The sequence below is a fragment of the Boleophthalmus pectinirostris genome, unplaced genomic scaffold (genome assembly GCF_026225935.1).
Source record: "Boleophthalmus pectinirostris isolate CB_2022bp ecotype Guang Dong unplaced genomic scaffold, ASM2622593v1 HiC_scaffold_16, whole genome shotgun sequence".
In the NCBI taxonomy this organism is placed as follows: Eukaryota; Metazoa; Chordata; class Actinopteri; order Gobiiformes; family Gobiidae; genus Boleophthalmus; species Boleophthalmus pectinirostris.
In genome coordinates this window covers 12,571,314-12,596,773 of record NW_026571095.1, presented here as the reverse complement: position 1 = coordinate 12,596,773, position 25,460 = coordinate 12,571,314, and the positions used below count along the sequence as shown (strand labels likewise).

General features: G+C 38.7%; 1 protein-coding gene across 3 annotated transcripts in view; it reads right to left on the bottom strand.

The window, feature by feature from the left end:
• The window catches only part of LOC110157604 (zinc finger protein 521), a 141,001-nt gene extending 117,126 nt beyond the window's left edge, over positions 1 to 23,875 (bottom strand). For 2 of the 3 annotated variants that reach the window (XM_055152124.1, XM_055152125.1), the window contains exons 1-2: positions 23,123 to 23,243; positions 11,451 to 11,504 (exon numbers count right to left, since the gene is read on the bottom strand). In XM_055152124.1, the coding sequence (XP_055008099.1) occupies positions 11,451 to 11,504; positions 23,123 to 23,162 (94 nt within the window). In that variant the 5' untranslated portion in view covers positions 23,163 to 23,243. Of the gene's footprint in view, positions 1 to 11,450; positions 11,505 to 23,122; positions 23,244 to 23,807 lie in introns of those variants that run through there. The other variant, XM_055152126.1, reaches the window with a different exon arrangement.
• Between the last annotated feature and the right edge of the window lie 1,585 nt (positions 23,876 to 25,460).

Here is a 25,460-nt window from a genome sequence, read left to right as displayed (position 1 = left end):
ATCTGATTGCACTATGTTGTCTGAATCTAGCTTGAGGCACAATGGAAGGAGTGACAGGAATTCAATAGCAAGTGTACTTTTCAGACAGTCGTGAGCCAAACTAATTCAGATAAAAAGCTAAGGTCAGAAATGCACTTCATCGTCACTCATTTGCCTGTTTATGTGGACATCTAAAAACATGGTGGCCACAGTTCATTTGTATTAACTGTGGTATAATCCATAGCCTTGCATTACTCAACATATGCAGCCATTTTGTGTCTGTCTTTATAGGGTGCTGTTACGTCTGTGTGATTCCTTGAGGAAAAGGCGTTGCAGAACTCATCAAGGCCACCCAGGATTTTTCCTTTCCCCCACTTGCGCCAAGTATTGATGTAACATCACACCCTCCATTGTCCTTCTCTCTTGGCGACTCAGGCTCTCGGAACATGCCCTCTAAAAATATCAGCCCTGTGGTCCCCAGTGGGAGCATGCAGAACAGAACAGAAGGTGTTTCAAGAAAATGAAAATCCCAACCCAATCCTCGCAGATGCAGGCCGGTCTCGCTCAGGGGGAAAACACTTCAGACTAGGGCCAAAAGCCACACTATATAGACTTATGATTCATCCGCACTCACCGCACAGCATAGAACTCAAAATATGGACACAAATGTGAGCACTTCATAGCTATTTGTTCACGATTGTGTGGAGGAAGTGACCACTTTGAGATTTTTTCCAGTGGCCTTTATGAAACATTAATATTTCTAATATTACCACTCAGCCTGGCTAGAGAAAACAACTGACAATTTAAGCACTCTCTGTTTTTGTAATGGCCTCAGACACTACAGTAGCCAAGTCAAATTGTGTTCTGCTAAAAATTACCTGGTGTATGCTAAAATATTAATGTATTGTGAAACTTCATTTGCTGATACAGGATCAATACTGTGAGCTGCAGTATCGATATATACCGCCATGACCAGTGTATTTCATAAACGCAAAGTGCGTGTAGTGATTCTACAAACACAAAAACAACAACTTCACAACTTGAACCATTCAAGAAGTCAACCCTTTTCAACAGCTATAGCTACAGCTAGGTTTAGAAAGTAGGAAAGATTAGTCCTAAACATTGCCAAGATTAATTAGAAAAGCATGTCTATATAAATTTAAGAGCGAACAAGGTGTAAGGTTTAACAACTTCCACATCAAATCCTTTATGGACAACATAAAACCTAAAAACAAAGTAGGTACCACAGTTAGCTAGCTCTTCAGCTTCCACTGACATGCAACATAACTTGGAGAACCACTTCCAAAACATACTTGTCCAGTGTCATACCATGCTAGCAGTTTAGCTCGGTTTGCAATGCTAAGTGCTATATTGGTTTCTGGTGACGTCACTCACCACACTTCTCACTTAACGATGCAAGCAGTAAAAGCTCAAAATCATCTAAAAACCTGTGCAGCAATGTTATAATACACTGGGAAAGTTTCAGACACTTCAGAGCAGGTTTCAGTTGTTAGAAGATTTCCATTATGTTTGACCTGCCAATCACCAAAAGCTAATAATTGATTAGAATTGTTTAAAATGCAGCCTGGTCATTATACAGTGTAATTTCTAGTTGTATAAATGAAAGCACCACAGCTGACAGTAAGGACTAGCCCTGTTATGATATTTGAGCAGTTTATGCATATTCCCTCTGGACTTCATTCATTTTGTTTACATTAGCGACTAGATCCAATATGGCCGCAGGTGGCGTATATAGATCATGAGTCTGGCATGAACCGATAGTGATGCATGTTTGGTTGCATTACAAAGGTGCAGTACAGTGCAAGTGTGGGGGGTGCTTGACACAGCAAGGTCATGTCCAACCCTGGGATTAAAGAAGCACGTCGATAACTTAGGTTCCTGCGCCTCTGGGCCTCATACAGTAATCCATCAGATCAGGACATCCGTGAGCATGCTCTCTACAGGCCAGACAGCAGATCAATAGCACCAAGCCCTTGCCACCGCTGACAATCACATGCGGAATATGAAATTGGGGCGACATATTGAGATTTTTTTTCTTCGCCCCACACCAAACAGGCTTGTTAATGTGGCTAATGAGCTTGTCAACACTGGTATGGAGACAGGGGAGAGGCATTGACTGTTGATCTATATCGTGGTAAGGTCAAGTCGAAGAGAACTCATTGACCTCAAGGAGAAATGTAAAAATGGCGTTACTGAGTCTACGTGATTGTCTAGTTATGTAAATACTATTTGAACTAACTTTTACTGCTGTTCCATTGGAATATTCAAACTCTCCACTCAAGAGCAACTTGGCTAGAGAGTGGATGGTTTTCATTGAGCCAAAACGTCCATAAGAATTGACTTGGCTAGCCAAGATATGTGCGCTGGTCTATATAAAAAGAATTCTGGTCTCAACTCCACAAGTTCCCATTGTGTGGAATTGACAGGTGTATTTAAAAAAAAATCTGAGAAACACATGCTATCACACTAACACATGCACTGCATACAAAAACTTGAGAGTAGTGAAAATTTCTATGAAAAGTGCACCTGATGCTTCAGTGTTCCAAAAGGTTGTAGGAGCTACATGTGGCTAGCATTTGAGCGAGGTCCTTTGTTCGAGTCTAGGCCAAGATCCTGCTTGGTTCCTGGAAGCTGCAGTGTGGTTATCCCCTTGTCCTAAAGTTCAGGAGCAGGAAGGCAAGAAAGCAGGAAGTTTTCTTCAGAATAACCTGTTATATTGACTGTAATATTGTCATATGGGTTGGGGAGTCAGAGGAGAGGTCAGATTTCTAATTGACTGTTTTTTTTGTTTGTTTGTTTGTTTGTTTTGTTTTAGTTTTTTTTTTGCTGATTGCAGATTTTTTGGCCTGATTTATGGTTAATATCTTTTATTTCTGGGCATATTGTTATGAAGAAAACTGCTGCAAAGTTCAATATCTTCTCTGTAAGTATAATTAAACAAAAGCGAAATTATTTTTACCTTTTACCTATTGTCAGCTGAAAAGTTTTTAAATTATGAAATTCAAATATCAGCTTTGTGGACCAAATGTCCATCAAATAATGATAAGGTTCAACATGTGTGTATTTGTATTTTGGACATAAAGGCCCTTGTTCTCCATCTAAAATCGTGACATTAACAAATTCTAGAACATGAACCCTAACCATCGCTTACAACATTTTTTCCTTTCCTCATCCCCATGACGCAGCCTATGCAATGTCTTAAAGTGCATATTTATCGATTTCTACATGTTGCCTTCAATCAAATGTTGGAATTCCATGGTTATGCAGCTACAACCTCTCACAGGATTAATATTAAAGTATAGATCTTTGCATTGTGATTGACACCAGACGAGAATAGCAATATCTCCGCCTTAAAGTCCAAAACCATCCATCACATTGAGTCTCGCTTGCTATGGAAGCCTGGTGACATTTATCACCAAAACAACTTTCATCTTGAGGAAACGAAAGAAAAAAAAAATCCCTCTGGCCCCCCACCCTTATATTATTGAATATGTCTGGTCTTAAATATTTATAACCTTTTAATTGATATTCTTTCCCCGCTCCATTAGCCCCACTAGGGACCCTTGGGTGGCTGGCAGGGGATCCTTGACGCGCCCCCCCCCTCCCGCCCCCATAACCCCCCACTGTCTGGCCCACACACTGAGAGGCTGAGACACTGACCATGCGGGCTGGAGCACTCAGGGAGAAGTGGTAAGTGGTGGAGACTCATTTGCAAAGGCTGACTTTTAATGTGATAGGGTTTCAAAAAGGAGGTTGTACTAGATTATGTAGTCTATTATGGAGTCAAAAAAAGCGTGGCGAATTTGCATGAGCACATTTTCAGGCCGTGAGGAAGATGATTGAAAGTGCAACCCATGGCTCTCTACAAAAGCTACTAGTTTTTAGGTCATGTGGTTTTAAACTACAAACCTGGCAATTTTTACCTTGAACAAGAGATATGACTTCAAAGGTGATCTATGTAATGTTTCTGGAAGTGCTCGTCTCTATGGAGATGTTATTGCTTTGCGTAGAATGCTCCACAGTATAGCTTTTTTAATTTATTTCATTTATTACAGGTGTTTTCATCACTTAAATACCTTGGAAAAACATGTATTATTGTTACATGAGAGGTGTTGTCTCTCCACAGATCTGACCTGTAACTTTGCCTAGTGGTATCACCTGCTTGGAGACCATAAAAATGTATAAACCTTTAATATAGATTTGATTGCAACTGAAAAACATTTTGTCTGCTTTTGATCCTTTCCAGATCTTGAGCAGCTTGAAGCAAACAAGCAAACAGCGCAAACTCCATACAGGTCACTGAACTCAAACCACGGTTACCATGCCAACTTACACACACAAATTAAACATTAAGATGGACCTAAAGAAGTTTAAACATGAACTTTGCAGAAGTGAAGTGAAGCACCATGGGATTTAAAAATAAGAGGCACGGAATCAGCTTTTTGAAACACAAAAATATATGTTTTGCACAAAATCACAGCTTCAACTACTATCGTTTCTCTTCTTCAACACCCTTTCTCTCCATCACTCCATTCATTTCCTCCACATCTTCCATATACCCCAATCTTACCATGCCCCCCAACCCTACCCTACAACCACCTACAACCCAACCCACAACCACCCCCAAGTTCGAATTAAGAATTTATCCTAACCAGCGAGCGGCTTCAGTAGACACGTGTCGGCAGGCTTGATCAAAGGTGGGCTTGCTCCTTTATCAGAGTCAGGGAGGCTGTCAGAAATAGGAGGACATTAAGATTGAATAACCTTCACACGCTTCCCTGGCACCTCATTATTTAAAAATCTAAAAAACTTCGTGCGGCGCTGCTACCGATATATAGGTCACATACTATGCTCTAATGCAGCACGTGCTTCCATCAAGTGTATTCTAATGGGGAGATAGGGGCTCGCCACTTTAGACAGCCACTGATCCTATGTCATTAAAGGAGCCAATGACGGTGAACTGGAGACTTGGCAGGCTGCTAACGATGGCGGGGATGTGCATGGGGAGAGGAGACTGCGCTGTTCACGAGATCTGCCTGCACAATTCGATTTAGTGCGCCGAGTCCCCTTGATTCATATTAAGAACTAATTAACGTTTCATATTTTGATGCATGTGGAATCTTCCGGCAGATTAGCGGAGGTGTTTGTCAAAAAGCAGCCGAAAAACGCTTGTATTCGCTACAGAGTTTTAGGGGATTTGTTTGTGGATGTAACAGCATTATTGTAATATTATCATGCCAAATTAGGGTTGTCAAATGTATCAAAAGTCAGATACTAATGAATATTAAAACAAGTATTGAAACTTGCCATTTCCATTGCTCACTACTGAGTTTTAGTGTTTTAGTGACAATGCAAACACACAATTTAAAGGCAATAACATCTTGCATCACTCTTACAACGCAACAACTTGGTAGCATTGTAACATGTTTTACTATACTTTTCACTTTTCAGTTGACAGAACCAAAATAAATATTTATTCACGTAACTAACCCAGGAATATCCATGGCAACAAAATCTGAGTACAGAAGTGGTAACCTTGTACTCTAGAGACTGCGCCATACCAAAAAGGAATAAAATATAGAATAATTCAAGATTTAACCAAAAGCCAAACCTTACTGGTAGCAAGTAATGCACCACTTCCAAGTAGTGTTGTCATTATACTAAAATTTCTAACTCCACTTCGATACCGAATATGATACCACAAAATAGTAGAATGATAGTACTTTCTTTATCTTAGCAAAAGTTCTTATATTCTGATAAAGCTCAAAATGACTCTGATAACAGGAAAGCACAATTGTCCCTTTAATGGGGTTTTGTGCAGTATCAATACTTGCTCAAATGAGTATAGTTTTAGTATCAATTAGAATCTGCTTTTTGATGCTTTTGACAACTCTACTTCCAAGCAAGATTTTAAGTGACACTTAGATTACATAAGATAAAAGTGCTCGTAGAATTACATGAGCTGCTAGAACACTTCGACAATCTTAAGATGTAGAAGTCTAAACTACGCTAATTAAAGCAAATAACCCACATAAAAATTCTTTCTCTCCTCAGCTAGCTCTCGAGACTGGAATAGTCATATTGAACCCAGTGTCTTGCTATGCCATTAGTGCAGTAAGGCATCAAAGGAAATGAATAATAGAAAGTTGGATTTGCAAAGTGGCGAGGAGAAAGAATCGTGGCCTCTTCCTGCTACAGAGAAAACCCAGCAGTGCATTGATCTGCGGGCAGCCTCAGCATTATCCAAAGACCAAACCACTACAATAGATGGACAAAACAGACGACGCAAGTAAGTATCACTGGGTCATATAATAGTAATGATGGCTCCACAGTGCTAAATGACAGTATTTGTTGACTGTGTAGATTAAAGGGCTCATATTACCCTTTTTTTCTGATCTGTTAAAATGTTTCCTCGTCACACTTTTAACACACAAACTCTGCATATTTGGGCTACCTTATCTCAAACAGAAAACAGACTGTTCCACCTTATGATGTCATGTGATATTAGAGAAAGTGCTCCACTATGCTTTTAAACTTCATGCATCTTCACTAGAATCATCTGGATGATTTCAGTCCTGGAATTGTCAGTCTCAACTGAACAAAAATGAAAAGGTAGCTGAAAACTAGTGAGCTGAAAACTATCGCTTCATGACATCGCAAAGTGGACCAGACCATTTTGAGCTTTGAAAATGTTCGCAGAGTAATAATAAAGAATTAATCAAACATGTGTGAATGAAACAACTCCAGGTATGTAATTAAGGAGGTAATAATCGTCATAGTGATAATCGGGGGAAAAAAAAAAAAAAAAATCAATATTAATTTTGGCCCACCTCTAGCATTTTGTGTTACTTACATTAGCTCTGTTTGCACACACACCACAAAACCAAGACTAAACTGGGATTAAACCTGAAACTAAACCATGACTAATAGAGGGCCAAACAGGGTTTTCCTTGCAACTAAACTGGCCTCAAAACCAGGATTTAAAACTAAACTAAAACTAGTATGGACTGCTGCATGATGGCCAGATTGGTATAACTTAATCACTGAAGTATAGAAAATTTATGGCATGCTCAGTGAGTCAGTTTACAATACTCCACTGCACCTGTATGCATATGGACACCCTAATGTACCTCCCCAAAATAAAACTGTATGCCTGTATGTATAACTAAAAAGTATGCCATTTTAATTACACACAGGCAATACAGAAGAAACTAAAGAATCCAGATCTTAAACCAACTCCACTCTCTACACAGCACCTCATTAAACCAGGTCTCTCACTGTTCTAACCTCCTCTATAGCATGCAGAACACTGTCGGGCCCCTTTTGTTAGCATTTCTTCCATTGCCTTTGCTACGTATCACACATGAATAAAAAACAGGATGTCGTGCCGGCCGAATCCTGGAGTCATAAGAGCGCGGCTGGGGGTCTACTTTTGAGGACCAATCTGCACACAGCATCTGATTAAGTCCTTCAGCCTGTCAGCGGGCTAATGGCTATTGTAGCTTGTCCGTCACACTGCTACCTTTACATTTGCGGGCTTGATTTAGCACTGGTTTAAGCATTGCATTTAACTTCATAAGCTGAAAAGGTTGGAAAAGAGAACTGAGTGAATAAAGTTTGTAAGTTTGACAGTGAATCTCGCAAGATGACCAGAATGAACACTGACCATTGTAACAAATACCGCAAGTAAGACTGAAACTGTTGATCGTTTCATTGGGTGACCATTTAAGGACTAACATACTTATTTTGTTAAAGGTTGGTTAAACTTAAAGATACAATGTACATTTTCTTCTGGAGGGTTCATCATATGCTTGGAAATGTTACTGCTTTGCCAGTAATGTTTCACAGTATAGCATGAACTAATATATTTCAACAAACAAGGTTTTGAAGTCTCCACCTAAAGACTTACATCCTTTCAGTGAGTTATCCTATCTCAGTTACAAGTTTGTAAAAGTAGTGACACAGTAGTGTTATATATGTATTTATCAGTAATGACCACTACACAACACAAAACATCAGCAAATAAACATATTAACAATACTGACTTAACCCGCCACATTCTTGTATTATAATAAGATCACATTTTTTATCTTTGAGGTTTGAAAGTTTGGTTCTAGATCTTAATATTTTCTCAGACTTCTAGCTTCTTAGAAAACTTTCCCTCACTGGTGATTCGTAAAAGTTGCATCTTGAGAGAGAGGGGTTCAAAATAAATCACTCGGATGAAGTCAAATGAGGAAAGTGAGAAATTAATTTGTGCGCCCTCCTGATTTCTCCACAGGCAGACATCGATCACGTCGCGGCCCTGCTCCCTGGCCCTGGAGGTGGAAGCGGCTCGGGGAGAAGGAGGGCCTGCGTGAGTCCGGGGGGGTCGTTGTAATCAAGCACTCTCATTAGCGTTGCTCTGGAGGTCTCCCCCAGGCCGACCCCCCTGCTCTGCCCCGGCCCCAGTCCCCCGAGCTGGGCTTGTTTCAGGGGCTAAGGAGGCTGCTTTGGTTTTTGTTTCTCCACAAGTGCACCACCCGCTAACACCTATCAATACACATTAGCACAACAGTCTATACTTCAGCAACTGTATGCTAACTGCAAACTTTTCATTGCTTCTGAAGTTGGTTCACAGTATTTTTTCTTTCCAGCAGATGGTCATGACTGGTAGGGCATCCTACTTTAAAACTGCCTTCTACACTACCACCTGTGTAACCACCTGTGAACATTCTTATGCTAATTTGCAGAGTGCAGCAAAGACAAAACTGTGTTTGGAATAGTTTAAACCATTGGCTTAACCTAGAAGATACAAAAGGATATAGGTGAACAGTTTTATAACAGTATTGTAGTGTTCAATTTGTTATATAAGTAAAACTTGCAATGAGTTCTCCAAAACCTTTAAATTACAATATAATTACTTGTGCTGTTAAAGAGATGATAACAAATGAAAACAAAAAATCTATATCTTGCAAAAAATTTTGAGGTTTAAAATTTTAAAGAATTAAAGAAAAGTTATTTTACAAACTTTTGTGTATGATTGAAGGCAAGATTTTTTATTTTTTTTTAAGATACCTTTTTAAAAAGCCCAATATTAACCACACCACTAGTTAATTTTATGTTTGTTGTTGTGTTTCTGTCCTGTTTGTGTTGGTATGTGTGGAGTTTTCTAAAATGCATGGATCTCCTCTTCTGTATTGGATTGAGATGTTTTAGGTTTATGGTTTTGGACACCACTGACCACTTTAACCATGTTTTTCTTGTGCAATGCCAGGATGAATACAACTGGGTGTAACTGTTACAAATGAGTTAAACATAAGTAACCTTTTGGCATAACTTTCAGCTGAGATCATAATGTGTGTTTGGACAAATGTAACTTTATAATGGACCTTATTAATATAAACTATCAGATTCACCATTTATGCATTTTCCATTTAGATATTTCTTCTGAAATTGTGGTTTTCAGATTTTAGAATGTGTTGAGGTCATACTCCCAGATGGGGAGCAAGAGTCAGATTTCTATACAGATACCACTGTATTTTGCCATGAAATATCAAAAAGTAAATTCACAAAATCATTTCTGTGATCATATGAATTTTATTTTTGGGGTTTATTTTATTAAATTATTTAGTGAAAGAGCTTCAATTTTGATTCTTGTTCAGAGATAGGAAACTTGCTTATGTAATACATTTTGACATATTCACACATTCAGGTGGCAAGTGTGATAAGCATTGTGATTGTAATCAGATTTGTGATTCATATTTTAATGCTCAAAGTTCACATTTTATTAAAACATGAATCATATTTCAGAAAACATTTGTCCAGATCTAAACTACAGGGTTAATGGTTTTTATTCAGAATAAGACTGGATATGTTTGTTTGTTGTATGTTGTATGGTTTGTGGAGGAAATAATGGTACTTAAAAAATTGCAGACTTTATGATTTGCTAATTATGTCCATTGAAATGGCAAATTTGATTCGACTGTGATTAATCTTGTAGCCCTATAATGGACAATAATATTGACACAGCCCCATCTGAAAGAGAGACATCAGCACATTCTACATCACCCAAGCAGGTACTGCATTAGAAACAGATACACAGAAAGCTTACAGTATAGTGCAGTCATTAAAAGGCTGGACTGTAGCAGCGGTGCATTAGCTCAGTCTCTCTGCACTGCACTGGGTAAACGCTGGACTAATGTGGCAGCCTTCTGAGGGCCCAGGGTCCCCAGCCTGCTGGGCAAACCCATCCATATCGGGTTTAAAATAACCACGCCTGAGACTTAACCTTTAGCAGAGACAAATGAAATGAAAATATACAGTGTGGTGCATCCGGAGCAGCCTTCATTCATAGGGGGCTCTCTGCCAAGGCCTGACCTGAATTACCACGCAGTTCCTGAGGGGGCGCCGTGAATGGCATGCACGAGGACAAGGCACATTCATCTGCGGCATGCTATCCTACATCATACAGCGGTAAAGGTTGGGAAACAAAGAGGGCTGGCCATGCATAAATTCATAAACACAAAGTATTTTTTTCACACATGCACAACATAGAAACCGCTCTACTTTCTTTGTCCAAGTTTACATTGACCTAAAGTGTTCTGGCAGAGCTAATGCTGCTTTGATGTGGGTTTGGGTTGTAATTGGATCACTCCATCCACAAACTAAATGAGCATGGAACAGCATATGCAATGATCCGCTTGCTTTGTCACTAGAGTGGGCAACATGAAACATCCAAATACTTAAAGTTGTCACGCATTTTCAGCCATGTTTGTCTGTGAATACATTAAGGACAATAAAAACTAAAAATGCCAAATACTATGCATATGGCTTCACAAAGCATATCGTGCTCACTGTCATGACACATTTTAGTGTGGTTTTATCATTTTACAAAGATAGGGTCTATGGGCTAAAAGCGCCAATTTTCTTCTGTGTAGTGGGGGAAAATGTGCTAGTACAGATATATTGTATAAACATCTCTGATTATAAAGTGTTTTATCCTCAGAGAATCAGGAAATGGGCTGTTAGCATGCTGATATTTGTTAGCAGTACTGTGGAATGAAGAATCTGCTGTGACCTTTGAAAGATGTGAAAAGCTCTTATAAAGTCCTCACAGTGAGTAATGAGGATGTTCTGAAGTGAGTAATAGCTGGAACACAGTAAACCATAAATAAGCAAGTTTTTTTCTTGTTTTAGGACAGTAAGAATCAGGCACAGCATCTTTAAGGTCTTTATGAGTAAATTTATATTTTGGGGGAAAATGTATCTGAATAATTGCTCATTGCAGTAAGTTAAAATCCAACTCAGTATCATGTAAAGTTCTGTAGCAATGCATGTTTAAGGATTGCCTTCTACCTTACATGTAATATCACACTTCCCCCAAAACACAGAATATTTTGTGTGTATTCCTTCAGCAAACCACAACCTTTCCAGCCCCAAAAATGATGAAATATGAAACGGAGCATTACCGCTTGGAATGGCAGTCTGCCCTGGACTGTGTAGCTCCTCCGTCACATTGTCTTCTACTGCCAGAAAGAGAGAGACAACAGAGAGGGATGGGGGAGGAGAGAGAGAGAGAAAGGGAAAGAAACAGTTAATAAGTTGTACACGCTGGCCATTTCTACCGTTTTATTATTTACTACTGAGATTTGAGTGTATGGAAACTCTGGGAGAATCCAACAGCTTTCGACAGCTCAACTTGCGGTCTGGGAGTGTGTGCTAGTCTTTCATATGGATCACTTTTGGCATTGCTGCAAACACCTACGTAAATAACATAGCGCATTATGAATTATGAACCTACTCTCCCCCCGTGAACTGTGAATCACCCACTGAAAAACACCTTGATGACTGCATTAGCCAGTAGCCTTGACTTGCAAAATTGTATCAAAAGACAGATTTGTACATTCAGGACCACGCGCGTACGTCTTTTTTCCAGTCCCACTGTGTGTAAAATGTCCTGACAACTTTAGCAGCTGCAAAGTGCTTGTCTGCTCTTTAACATGGCAGATGACAAAATAGTGATGGCTTGATCAGCGTCGGGGTCCGCTCATTAGAAGCGCCTGGCAACCAAATCGTGACTGACTTTTTTGACAAGCGCTCTGGCCTTGGACAAAACATCACCCCTGTTTAGTCAAAAAGATAAGAACCAATTTTTTTTTTCTTTCTTTTTTTTAACGTTATCGCCGGAACAGGGGAGAGTTTCCTTGTGGCATGTCAAACTCCCGAAAATGAAATGGATTTTAGCAGCGGGAGGAGAACAAAAGCGTCTCCCACCTGTTCTATGTAAAACCAGGGTCTCGCCGAGGACTCCTTACACGTCTGCGTTCCACCCCATGCAGCTGAAATGCATTCTCCATTATGTCTTTTCTTACTAGCCTTTCATTTTTGCGAGCAAAGGAGGCGAAGGGGGGCTGTATCTGACAGGACCTCCCAGTAGGGGTGTGGAGCGGCGACTGCCAAAGCAGAAACTGGCGCACTTTTAAAATCGCACAAAATATCCAGTACTTTGCATAATTAAGGCGAGATCCTATGGCGGCACAAGTCTTTTCCTCGGGGGAGAGAGAGTCGGTGTCAAGCAGGGTGTCAAGGCTCGGTGAAAAATGAAGAGGGGAAGAAAAGTGTTGAGCTGTTTCTTCTGAAGACTGCAAAGAATCGCTGTGTACCCACTGCCAGGTCTTGTCCAGCCTGTGCTCTGTTCATGCAAGATGTCTCTGAGCATGCTGAGTACCCCATAGAGTCATAAAATGGCAGTAGTACTTAATAGTTAATCACAGAATATCAAAAAGTTGGAAGTTTAACATGTGAGATATTGGACGTACGTTTCCACAAAGCAACAAACAGTAACTGACCTAGCTCCATTCAACTCCAGCCATTCTATCAAAACACTATCACAAACTCAAACCAAACAGAAAAAGTTTTATAATAAGTTGCCTTGTACATTTAAAGCTCACAAATACATGGAATAACTCTAATCATTTTTTGGCAATACGAATTTGAAACACCCAGTATAGTCTAAGATTTTTTATTTTGTTACAACATGGTGGAAATAGTTTGTACAGAATTGCATATTTCCGAAGCACTTTTCTATGCAACTAAGATCCTAAACAAAGTCACACCCAAAACAACAGAAAAAAATCTTACAGTCAGTTGCTTTGTACAGTAAAAGATCGCAAATACATGTAATAACTCTCGTAATTTTTTGGCAATGAGAATTTGAAACACACAGTGCGGTCTAATAAATGGAATTCATGTTTAAAAGACAATACTGCAAGATTTTTAATGGCGGAAATAGTTTTAGAATTGCATATTTCTGAAGTATTTTTCTATGCAAAACGAGATCCTAATCAGAACCATTACATGAGATGTGAAAAACGAAAGGTTGTGCAGCTTTAGAGAAACGTACTGTAAAACTGCGGACAGAGTTTTGTTTACAATCTAAATCTGGCAACCTCTACAGCCAGTACTTAACACTCTTTTACATATTAGTATACATAAATACTAATGTTGCTGCAATTACTAGTACAATTTCAAACTTCAGTGTGATACTAAGGAATAGTTTCAATACTAAACAATACAAAAATAATAAGAATACACTCTTTTTTTGTCATTTGTTATACCATTTGGGCTTATACTAGTTCTGAGAATGCTCAAGATCATTCTAAAACTAAAAAAAAGGAAATGTATAATGTTCTGTGTATGTGTATTTTCTTTTTAGCATCAATACTTGCACAAATTAGTTTACAATACAAATTTCTGTATCAAACTGTATCTGACACTACTACACACACACAAACTCATTTTAAGTTCTCTGGCATCTGTGTGTGATCTGAAAACAAAACAAGCGGCTAACTTATGTCATTTACACCCTGTATTTAAATCCTTAGGTGTACATTCTATAGAGTAAACGTGCCAAACAAAGGGTCATGGGTCTGGCAATTAATTAGTGAAATCAATTAAAAGTGATGGAGTAGCCGTAGTTGGACGCAGCGGAGGTTCTGTCCCCGGGAGCCTCAAACTTGCCTGTTCCCTTCCAAGTCAGAAATCAAGAGGGCCCTGTGCGCGTAATGAGTTTCTCCAGCTCTGCACATCGGGATCATTTAAATGGGCCCGGGATAGGGGGTCCTAATAAATCCCCCACGGTTCTATCCGAGATTGGTGTGTGGAGTTTTGTTTTGATTACCCTCCCTGTTGGCGAGATGAGGCAGTTCAGGCAGAAAATCTAGTTCACAATACCATAAGAAGTAGGGAACATTACGGCGATTTGTGATTTGTCGCCACAGTGAACGTATTAAAAGTTTTGTTGTCGGAGTTAGTCACGTCCATTTGCGTTCGACAGGTGGGTAATTATAAATGTCATGTCAAGTTACGGGGGTCGAGAGGTGGGGGCTACTGGTGTGGTGGGTTCAAATAAACAATGGAAAATGCGGCTATAAAATTACTAGGTTTGCAGCCCTTTAATTTGATCGGTCAGTGTTATTAAGGCTGCATTATACAGTATATCACAATCCAATCGAAACCGCAATTTGAGTTGGCACACTTACCAAAGCAACGGCTGCAATTATTTAGATAATAAAATGTTATTGTCTGCAAAGAACTAAATATCCTGTTGTTTTGTAGAAAGGTCATGCAGTACCTGAAGTTTAGATCTATACAGCGCTGTGTAAAGCATGGGATTCTTGCATTAGTTTATCAGCTCATATTTCAGTATTCTCTCAAACTCCACTCCTGGAGAATCAGACTGACCAGAAACAGACTTTTTAAATATATATTGCAAATCTAATCACAATAGTATTCCTTGTCAGAAAAAAATCATTACTACACCAGAGAATGCATGGAGTGAGTTTGCTGGAGTTTTTGAGTGACTGTACAGTTCAGTCTGCCTTTTCACTTACGAAGATGCAGTTTACTAGTACTTATGTGTAGCTGTTGTTGTCTTTATTATATTGCACAAGATTCTAATGCTACTTTTAGGCAATTAATCAATGCACAGGACATGTCTCTAGACGATCACGAATTTCTTTAGTCGACTACAGCCCTTAAAATCTAGTATCCAGTATCTCAAACTGGTGAAACATTCATTCATTCACACATGTTTAACACACAAACCGTGCATATTTAAGCTGACTTTTTCCCTCAAACAAAGAAGAAAACACGTTCCACCTTATGACGTCATGTGGTAGTACAGGAAGTGCTCCACTGTTTTTAAACTCCATGTACACTCACTAGAATCACTGGATGATTTCAGATCTAGAATTGCAAATCTCTACTGAATTTAAGGTAAAGGGTACAGCTGTTAACTTGAAAACTACTGCTTCTTGACATCACAAGGTGGGACAGAGCATTTAGAGATGTAGACTCAAACATGTGTGAATGAAACAAAACATAACTCGAGGTAACAACATTCTAACATGGCTTAAATAATCCATTTCGTGTAATATAAGAGCTTTAAGAACTTCAGTTGTGCTGTCATTATATGTAGATAATTTGTTCAGCTCTAGTCCAAGTTTAGTTTAGATTCTAGTTTTGTTTCAATGGTGATGTGGGGTGAACACAGCCTTAATACTGTCATCAAAATCCCTGTGAGCAATATAATATAAAAATAGAAACAAAATATAAAAAATATGACTCATATTTTCTTTGATGTACAATTTCAAATAAAGTCCTTTCAAAGAGTCATTTCTGTCGCACAAGCAGTCTTACCTTAATTGAAACACACTTAGATCTACCCTCAGCTTGTAAACAGCACGCAAGTTCATTCCTAACTCAGCTCAGCCTTGTTCCTAATACACCCACTATCAGTTAATTAATGTTTGACATGTACAGGTATCAGTTGGCCGGTGACAAACTGTAATCACGCTGCTAGCTTTTGTTGATACAATTCGGAACACACGCGGGACTGCTTCAGAGAGGGGCTCATCACATTCTAAAACAGCAGCGGTAAAAGGCCACTAATTAACGCAAGCATTGGCCAAACACAAAATGAACTGCCTGTCAAACTGTGAAGCACAATCCCCATTCAGTGTTTAGGGAGGGGGAGGATTCGCCAACAATTCAATATGGAGAAGGAAATGTGGAAAATCAAAATACAGTCATTTTCAGAAATTATGTAATTGCGATGGTGTTGTTTTAGGTCAAATTGCGCTTTTGGAGTTGGTTGAGTTAATATTCTTGTTCAGAATGATCAGACATGTACATTTACCCATTATTATTATTCAGTTATGACACAGGTAAACAAAAAGAGACTGAGAATGTAATTTGTGATATTTTGAGCTTGTGCAAAAATTATACAATAACAATAGCTACAAAACAAGAGCACTATTGATAAAATCCCATGGCTATTTCCAGGAACTAAAAAAAAAATATTTGACAAACTACAAGATTGACTATCAGATGCCAAAAATGTTGAAACAAAAAGTAGTTTTGCTGCTCAAAGTAGCAGTTACTAAAATATAGGTTAACGTTTTAAGTTTTAATCAGATATATTTTTTTTCTCATACTTTGTGTTACATTTGTGAATCTTGGAAAAAAAAAAAAACACTACAAAACAATTTTTATTATTTTTTTCTGCCATGGCTTTCATAGTTTGAAAAAAACAATTCAGTCAAAAGAGTTAAAGTATGACGCAATAAAAACATGCATTGTGTATGGATTCTAACGTCTTGCATCATTCCTTAGACTTAGACAAACTTTATTGACCCACAAGGGAAATAATTTGAACACAGTTGCTCACACATCAAAATATAATATAAAAACAAAAAGTAAAATATAAATGGTGATAATAAATTCTAAATAAGTGGCAAAAATAATAGGTGGCTGGTGTCATACAAGGTATAATTATATAAATGTGTATGTGCAAGTAAGAATAAAAAATATATAATGCAAATATACAAGAGGTCAAGGAGAAAAAAGTGCAAAGATGAAATGGTGCTTGACATGACAGAAGGTTATCTGTTACATAAGGGTGAGTTGTTGTACAGTTGTATGGAGTATGGTATGAATGTAGTCCTGTATCTCTCACTGTTCCATTCAGGACTGCGAGACACGCGTTAAAAGTCTATTTGACATGACTGTGCATATCTACAGAGCAGCTCCCCTCAATGAAAAAAGAGAGACAGAAAGAGTGTGTGACAAGAGAGAGAGAAAGAGAGGAAGAGGGAGGACAGTGGCGGCGCACGCTCTTAGCTTGTTCCTCAGATATGCGTGTCTCATCTGCTTGGTTACAGCCAGCCCCGGTACGATACAATGGCTGTGTAATCCGCCCTGACTGACCGGCGAAGGAGACGCTCGCCACAGGGACTACAACTCAATTTAGCAGGGGTCAAGAGGTCAAAACTCCTCAATTAGGAGCGGGGAAGGGGGGAGAGGGGGACGGAGGGAGAGTGGAGGGAGGACGAGTTTCTTAATGAGCATTATTTGAACTGGTGATTAGTGTCATAAATAATTTGCAACGGAGGAGTGTGTTAATCGCATTTGTAATTCTGGCGACGAAATGTTAAAAGTAAACAGCGTATTAAAAAGGAGTTAGATTTGAATCCATCATTGTCACAGTAAATTGTCTGTCTATTATTGTTAACGTCACACTTTTTGTTTTGTTTTTGCCATAACCATAATCCCATATTTTTAAATGTGTTCCACGGAAATTTAATCACAGAAACAAGAAAGCAAACATCTGACTCAACACCTGCGTTTGTTCGATTGCGGAAAAAATATTATTCAATCTTTTTGCATATAGTTTTTGTGTGTAGGCACCTCATGTGGAATTGATTTGATATATGGAGAGTTTTCTTTATACTTTTATTTTTTCAGTTTAAGCAAAGGCAACAAAAAATAAAAACAGACAAAAAAACAAAACAAAAAAAACTCCTACTCCTCTCTTCACACTAAACATATACACAAAACCACACAAAAAAACACTACAAACATCAAACGTCATGTTCAGAAAGGTGTCCAAGTCTAGTCAAAGTCCAGTTGTGTCCCCCTCACAGAGTGGAGTATATCTGGAATTGATTTAATCTTTTGTCAGCTATAATATCAACCATTCTAACCTTAAATGGCTCCCTCCATGTGCGTCATACAATACAATTTGCTGTGGAAGTTCAAGTTCTACTACTGAGATTTGTAAAACTGAAAATATTTATTCAGATCATAAGTTCAAATGTTCTAACAAACTTGATATTATGGATTTTATCTTTTACATGTTTTTCCAAATTACAAATCGTACTCCTCTGTTTTAAATCAAATCTGCAAATTTTTCATACTAAAATTTTACAATCTACAATCAGTTATGGTGATCATTCTTCAGATTTCAAAAGATTGCACATTTTCTGATTTGTGAACAGCCATCGTGTTTACTTAAAAATATGCAATTTAATCAAGAGAAAGAAAAAAAAAAAACGAAGAAGAAAAATCAAATCAATCACTATTTTCCAATATGAACATTCCTTGCATGTTGCCAGATAGTTCATGACAACAAGCAGCAGACGCCACACTGGTTATAGAGATACAGGGCAGCCTATCACATTAAGATAACAGTGTCTCTCCACAGCACAGCCATCCCTCCCTCAATAATAATACTAACCATATTTTGGTGTCAAATTAGAAAAGTGTTAATGGGTGTTATGCCACAGACCATTAATTCACCGAGCAGACCGGAATACAGCAGCCTGCTCCCAAACTAAGCTACTGCTAATTTGAACATGTGTGGAAGGGGTGAAAATCATTTGTTCAAATAAATGAGGAGAAAATATTTGATTAAATGTGCAAAATTAGCTGTGAATTTGATTGTGAAATAAGTGCGTGGTTGATTTGCGACAAGCATGATATAATTTTACATTCTTTTCACAACTGCTGTAAATGTTGTAATGAAATAATATATGATAATCAAAATTTAGCATAAATAAATAACATATTCTTAGGGCAAATCTGATTGATCTGATCTATTTATTTAATTTATAACATTTTAGAAAAAGAAGAATAGTTTTTAAGCAGTGCATTTTCATAGACTTTTCAGTAATGTGATGTACTAAAAGTGTACGAAACTACTACATCTTTGGTCCAAAATCAAACTATTTAATTCCATAAACGACATTTTTTGTGTGTTTTACGCTAGGCTGCCGTAAAAAGTCACTCAAGTGGACAGAAAACCAACCCACGTGAAATTCATCAAATATTTAAAGGAGTACATGACACAGCGCTGACTTCATGACATCTGCCATGGCCTTGGTAAATGAAACGTAAAAGCTATGTTTATGTATGCAGATGAGAGAAACTGGCTTCCTTCTCTGCAAATGATTTTGGAGGAAGAACTTTAAATTGCGATTTTTGCAGCAAGTATTGGAATGGGCTTATATTTCATATTTACTTTTTAAAATTCAGATTAATTTAACAGAATGTTTTAAACATTCAGTTGCTTTAGAGAGAAAACTGAAATATGAGCTGCTATACTAAAGCAAGAATCCCAAATATTACAGAACATGTTTGAGGTATTCCTATAGAAGATTAACAAGTTTTTGGAACTGGGATACTTTTTTTTTGTTTTTGAACAGTGGGAATACATAAACAATTTCATATTTTTGCGATTTGTTAACTACGACTATTCAAACTGCGATTTCAATTGCGACGTGACATTTATGCTACAGTAAAAAAGTAATAATAATTTAAAAAATTCAAACCAGGTTCAGTCGTTTCTAATCATGAATGAGAAGCTGGGGTCTTTTAATGGAGAGGTCCACAGTCAACCTCCTGCCAGTAAACGCATGTGGTTTGAAGCAGTGTTCAGTATGGAGTAGGAAATCTGACACTACAGTATATGGCACTAATCAAAAGTATTGTTGTAAGTAATTTGATTGGAAAGACAAAATAACATAAGTTAAGCATCAATTTGGGAAAAAAATGATAACATTTTCATCATATCGCCCAAACCTACTTCAAACTTACTTGCGCAATATTTTCCGAAATCATGGCAGTAGGAATTGTGTTGACCCCAAAACTCAGCACATCAAAACAAAATGACAATCTGCTTTCAAAATATGGGAAAAAAAACGAAGAAACAAAAACACAGTTAATTTTCATCATATCGTCCAAATCTATACTTCAAACTTACTTTAACAATATTTTCCAAAATCACGGCAGTAGGAATTGTGTTGACCCCAAAGCTCAGCACATCAAAACAAAATTACAATGTGCCTACAGTTGAGGAACACAGTGGGCCGGAGGATTGAGTAAATGTCAGGCGTGCGGCTCAAGTGTTTGCATATACGCCAATGATGTATGGGGCTCGTCTTGCGCCATTTATTCCCCCAAGCAATAACATCGCCGGATCTGTCTCTCCGACTTAATTGAAACGGGACTTGTAATGTTGCCCTTTTTCTCCATGGGACCAAAAACATAACCTCTGACTCCCACACGTCAGCCAATAGTGAGGGAGAGAGAGGGAGAGAGAAGGGTGGGTTGTCACCGAGGGAGAGGGGGAGACAGAGAGGGAGGGAGAGAGGAAGAGAGGGAGGGAGGAAGAAGAGTGCCAACTGTCTCAGAAATGATATTGTCTTCTTAATGCAGAGTGCGTGTGCGTCTATGTAGGATATGGCTCTTAATTTGCAAAAACAGATGTGTGCCATTTTTAAAAGTTATAGGGGGGCTTGCAGTTTACTCTTAACACAATAGATAGTAAAGTAGTAGTAGTAGTAGTAGTAGTAGTAGTAGTAATACCATTTATATGTTTGCTCTTTGCTGTTATATTTATTGTGATGTGTGAGCTACTGTGTCCAAAATTATTTCCCTTGTGGATCCATATAGTTTGTCTAACTCTAACTAGTAGTAGTAATAGTAGTAATAGTAGTAGTAGTAGTAGAAGTAGTAGTAAAGTGTAGTAATGTTTTCAAAAGCCAATAGTATTTTTTTGCATTCGAAATATTATTCCATCCCTCCTTGATAAAATCCACATGAAATTATTGTTACTGATAATATCTTGAAGATGGTAACAAACAGAAAAAGAAAAATATTTTTTGACCATTTTTCAAAACTGAAGTATTTGTTTTTCGCAATAGACTTCTTCAGATAAGATTTGAAAAAAATGACAAACTTTTGGGTAAAAGTATTGATTCTTGAAAACGTTGTCATGGCAATTTCTAGTAGATTTGCAAAAAAAAAAGAAAAAAAAGAAAAGATGTTCAGTTACGTATTTTGGAAAGCGTATCGAGAAGCAGTAACATTTAAGACATGGGTGAAATATGAAATACTAAACAATTAATAAGATGAACATGGAATTCAGACCATAATTAGAAACAATGGAAATATTTAAAAAGTTTGATTTGATTTTCTGTTTTCTCCAGAGTTACAATTTTGTCACAATTTGAACTTTTTTATTAACTACTTATTACACACAAATAGCAAAATACCACTGCATATTGCAATACTCAACACACTTAGTGCATATAGCTTTACCATATTCCACAGTCCTACTCAACCACCTTCTTCTGACTTGTCTTCCTGGAACAAAATGTACTTTTTGGCACAGAAAAAGTCACTGACCACCGCTACGAGTCAGCACAAGACTATAAATGTGTATTCCAAAACTGGATACAAGCAAAATCAAATATAGCAAGACTAAGCAGTTTAAATTGAGTGAAGTAAAAGTGGCGTTCTCCAACAAAACGCTCGTACAGTTAATGTGGACATCTGTAAGTGCTGTTAAGTCCCAGCGGACATTGACAAAGAACAATAAATAACATCTGCGGGCCTTCCTAAAGTATAAGTAACTCTCTCTCACTTCAACACTCTTCAACGTTATGATGAAGATGTAAAGCTACAGTTTTCCAAAAAAAATCTGTTTTTATGATTTGGAATTCCAAGTGACAATATTAAAACAAACAATGCCATCATCCTTCTGGCTACACTTGCATAGTAATTCACGCTATAGCTCATATTTATCACATAGAAATTTTAACAGATGTTCCCATGCACACTTGTAGAATGCAATATAGAAGCGATGCGTACTTGAGGATTAGTAATGCTGTACAGAAAGGAACTAAAGAAACTACGCCAAAGCCAGGAACAATGTGTTTACAAGCAATTGGGTCTAGTATAACCGAATTTTTGCAATGCACGCTCATTTTCCTCCCCTGTCGCGGGTATTGATTTAAAATGGTGGCTGCACGAATATAGTCACACACAGACCATGTAATCTTCCTTTTGAGATGAAGACTTCCGAGAAAAAGGGGGAGCAGAGAAGGAGACACAGAGGCAGGCTTGAGGGGTCCACAGACCGCAAGCTGGGAATGTGAAATTGCGGACGATTATTCGCTGGGCAAAAATACAATGGCTGCCAGATGAACTGTAGCCCCCCAACACAGACAAAAGTACAGTGGTAGCAAGGCTGTTAGTTGCTCTGGTTGTTTCAAGCTCTACACAAGTCACACAAAAGTTTTCCATTTTCACTGGAAAGAATATGATGATGGGAATTTGTATTATGGTAACAATTTGAACTATGATTAACAAATTGTAAATTGCAAATTTTAACACATAAAGCAATAAACACCTGATCTACTCATCGTATCTAGTAGGCTACTCCATGCTCGTGCCCCAGCTTGGCCCCAGGGTCAAATAACACGTTGTAAACCACTGACCAAACATCAGATACATGCCACAAACACAAATAAACACGCATCAATTTTAACTTCATTACCAACTTTTCCAATTAGCCCGCGGTATTAACACCTGTCACCGCGCCACGGTCCTCCCTCCCTCTCCATAAACTGTTTCCTCCTTAGTTTCTCTCAGACAGACACGAGAGGAGCGGGGGAAAAGAAGGGAGGGAGGGGGCGGAGGTCACGTGACTGTGTGCACCCCATTCCATCAGACGGGCTCAAGTTCCGGACTAAGGCAAGAAAGGAGCGTCTCTTTTTCCTGAGCACATCCAGATGTTGACGCGCCGTAGCCAGCTGCTGCGTAACGCGTAGTCTATAACAACACTGTTGCTCTTCTCACGCATTATCACGCAATAGTAGGCTATGGTTTAACTACGACAAAACTGGAAATGTCACAAGCTGAACACAAGTAGACTCCGTAAAAAGAATAAACATATTTCAAGTTCATGATTCTGAGATTCTGCTAGATCAAATGTTGGCACAGCCGTACCACTTACCTTTCAGTGATCTTGGTTTCGCTTGCTTGCGGCGCGACATCCTATAGAAAAAAGAACGCCGAAGTTGCTCAGTTTCTGTCTGATATGGAATTGGCGTCAAAGCTCTTTACGTGCGTAAAACCACCGCCTTTCGTAGCATTCCACTAATCATACACAAGTTAGCCCCGCGCTATTGGCACGATGTTATTTAGCAGCGGTGGATGGACGGGTAAAATCCAATTAGCCCTCGCCCGGCTATAGGCGACTGTGTTTAGTTGTGGAGCAGCTGTGCGTCGGCAAAAGTGCGAGAACAGCGTTCCGTCACGCGCTTCCATTCTCCGGGAAAACACACACGCGTGCGGGCATCGTGGATGGATAAAAGCGCTATACTTCTACTACGACTTCTAGCATTTCGCATCTCTCATCTGAAATGCATCCGCGTGAGAAAGACATCGGCAACCGCCTCCTGTGAGAGTGCGAAAAAATGCAACAAAACACCCAAAAAAGCAGGTAAAAACGAGCATCAACACTTTGATTTCAAATCCAGCTAACAGCATCAAAACTCTCCTGGACTCTAGCGCTTTTCCCGCTGCACTCAGCTAATCATGAATTAGGTTCGGAATGTGCTCTAAGTCTACGTCTAAATAGCTCTTAAAAAGAGGATGAAGAACAGAGAGAAGATGGAAGCTCCCTCCTCATCACAAACCTGCAAGGTCTTGGACTGCGCTGTCGCTCCGGTAGTCCACATAATAATGGAAAATGGAAGCAAGGCCCCCAAAGCCATCAGGATGGCTCCAGAGGGGGCCCCTACCCCGCAGGGACTCGCTCTGTACGTAATCACTGAGGAAATCATTGTCAGCCTGCCTGCACTCACACACAGACAGAGAGGCATGATTAAAATCCGAGGGAGCGCGGCAAGATGCGGAGTGCTGGATCGGCTGCTCGCGCCGGATCCGGACTCCGAGTCGTCCCCTCCGCCTCGCGCTCGCCGCCGGACACTCTCGGTCTATGGCAGACGGACTGGTCCCCCTTCTGGTGGAAAGGCTTCAGCAGAGGCGAGCCACAGACAGAGCAGAGGACCGGGAGCGCATGTGAGAGAAAGAAGGACCACTACAAACCAGGACGAGACGGACATGGATCTAGGCTATTCGTAACATGTTGATTTCAGTGCTTTAGTCATCTGACATCATTTAGTCAGAAGTGTATTGGCCATTGTTATTTAATTAATAGGCTAGGATGGTAGCTGAAACTTCAACCCCAAGCCAAAACATATCTTATAGTCCATTTTCCTGTGTCAAGCTTTAAACTTCATGCTTTCAATTCCTCTCAGTAACCACTATAACAGACTTGTGTTTTTAATTGATAGATGTCTTTTTTCTCTAATTAAGTCTCCTTCATTATAGTGACATCACATGACCTCCTCAAGTATCTGTTACGTTTCAACAAATCATCCAAGATTACAGCAAACGGTGCCAAGTTTTCCAATCAAACAGAATATTTACGATTAGGATGATAATATAATCGGGATGTTATGAACAAAATAAAATAAAAATGTTTAGACACAATAAGTCGTCCATCATGTGTTATGCATTCTCAATGCAAAAATGTATGCCAGACCGCCCGCAAAAAAAAAAAAAAAAAAAGAATCTCCAGAATAGTACAATAGTATGCATGAACAACTAAAGAGCAAATTATTTGCTAGACACACAGAAAACCTTTACTAAACTCAAATAGAAGTACACTAACAAACCAAAAAACTAACAAATATCAAGGGTACCTACCAGTAGAGTAGATATGAGTAGAGTGGAACCTTTGGCCTGTAACAAAGGAAACATCTAGCCCACTTGATTGGTTTGTGGTAAACTGTATTAGTAAGCATCACATCGAAAGTCACACTGAATATTATGATCTTACAATTTGTTAACGGCTACATACGGTTTACTTCTACTGTTATTGTATAATATATATAATGTGACTATTGCACAAAGAGCATGGCAATAGGGAATTTAAGGTGAGACACTACACATTGGTCTCTTAGCATACAAGCTTTCATGTGGAAACAACAAAATGGTCCACTATGCACCAAAATATGTTTTAATATTTAATTTAATGAACTTGCATCTATAGAGTTATATGGGACATTGTAACTTCAAAGGCTATTTTCTCAAAATGCACATTTTCCCCACAAGGGCATAAGGATCACCCCTTGAAGTAGCACCTAAATACACCAAACTTGCTAAGCTTGTGCTTAACAAAATTTACAAAACACGCAGAAGGATTTTTTGATATCTAATTCCAAGTCTGATTTATTTCAGTTTTAATTCCAGAAAATGAGTCGAAATAAAACTTTAGGCAATTT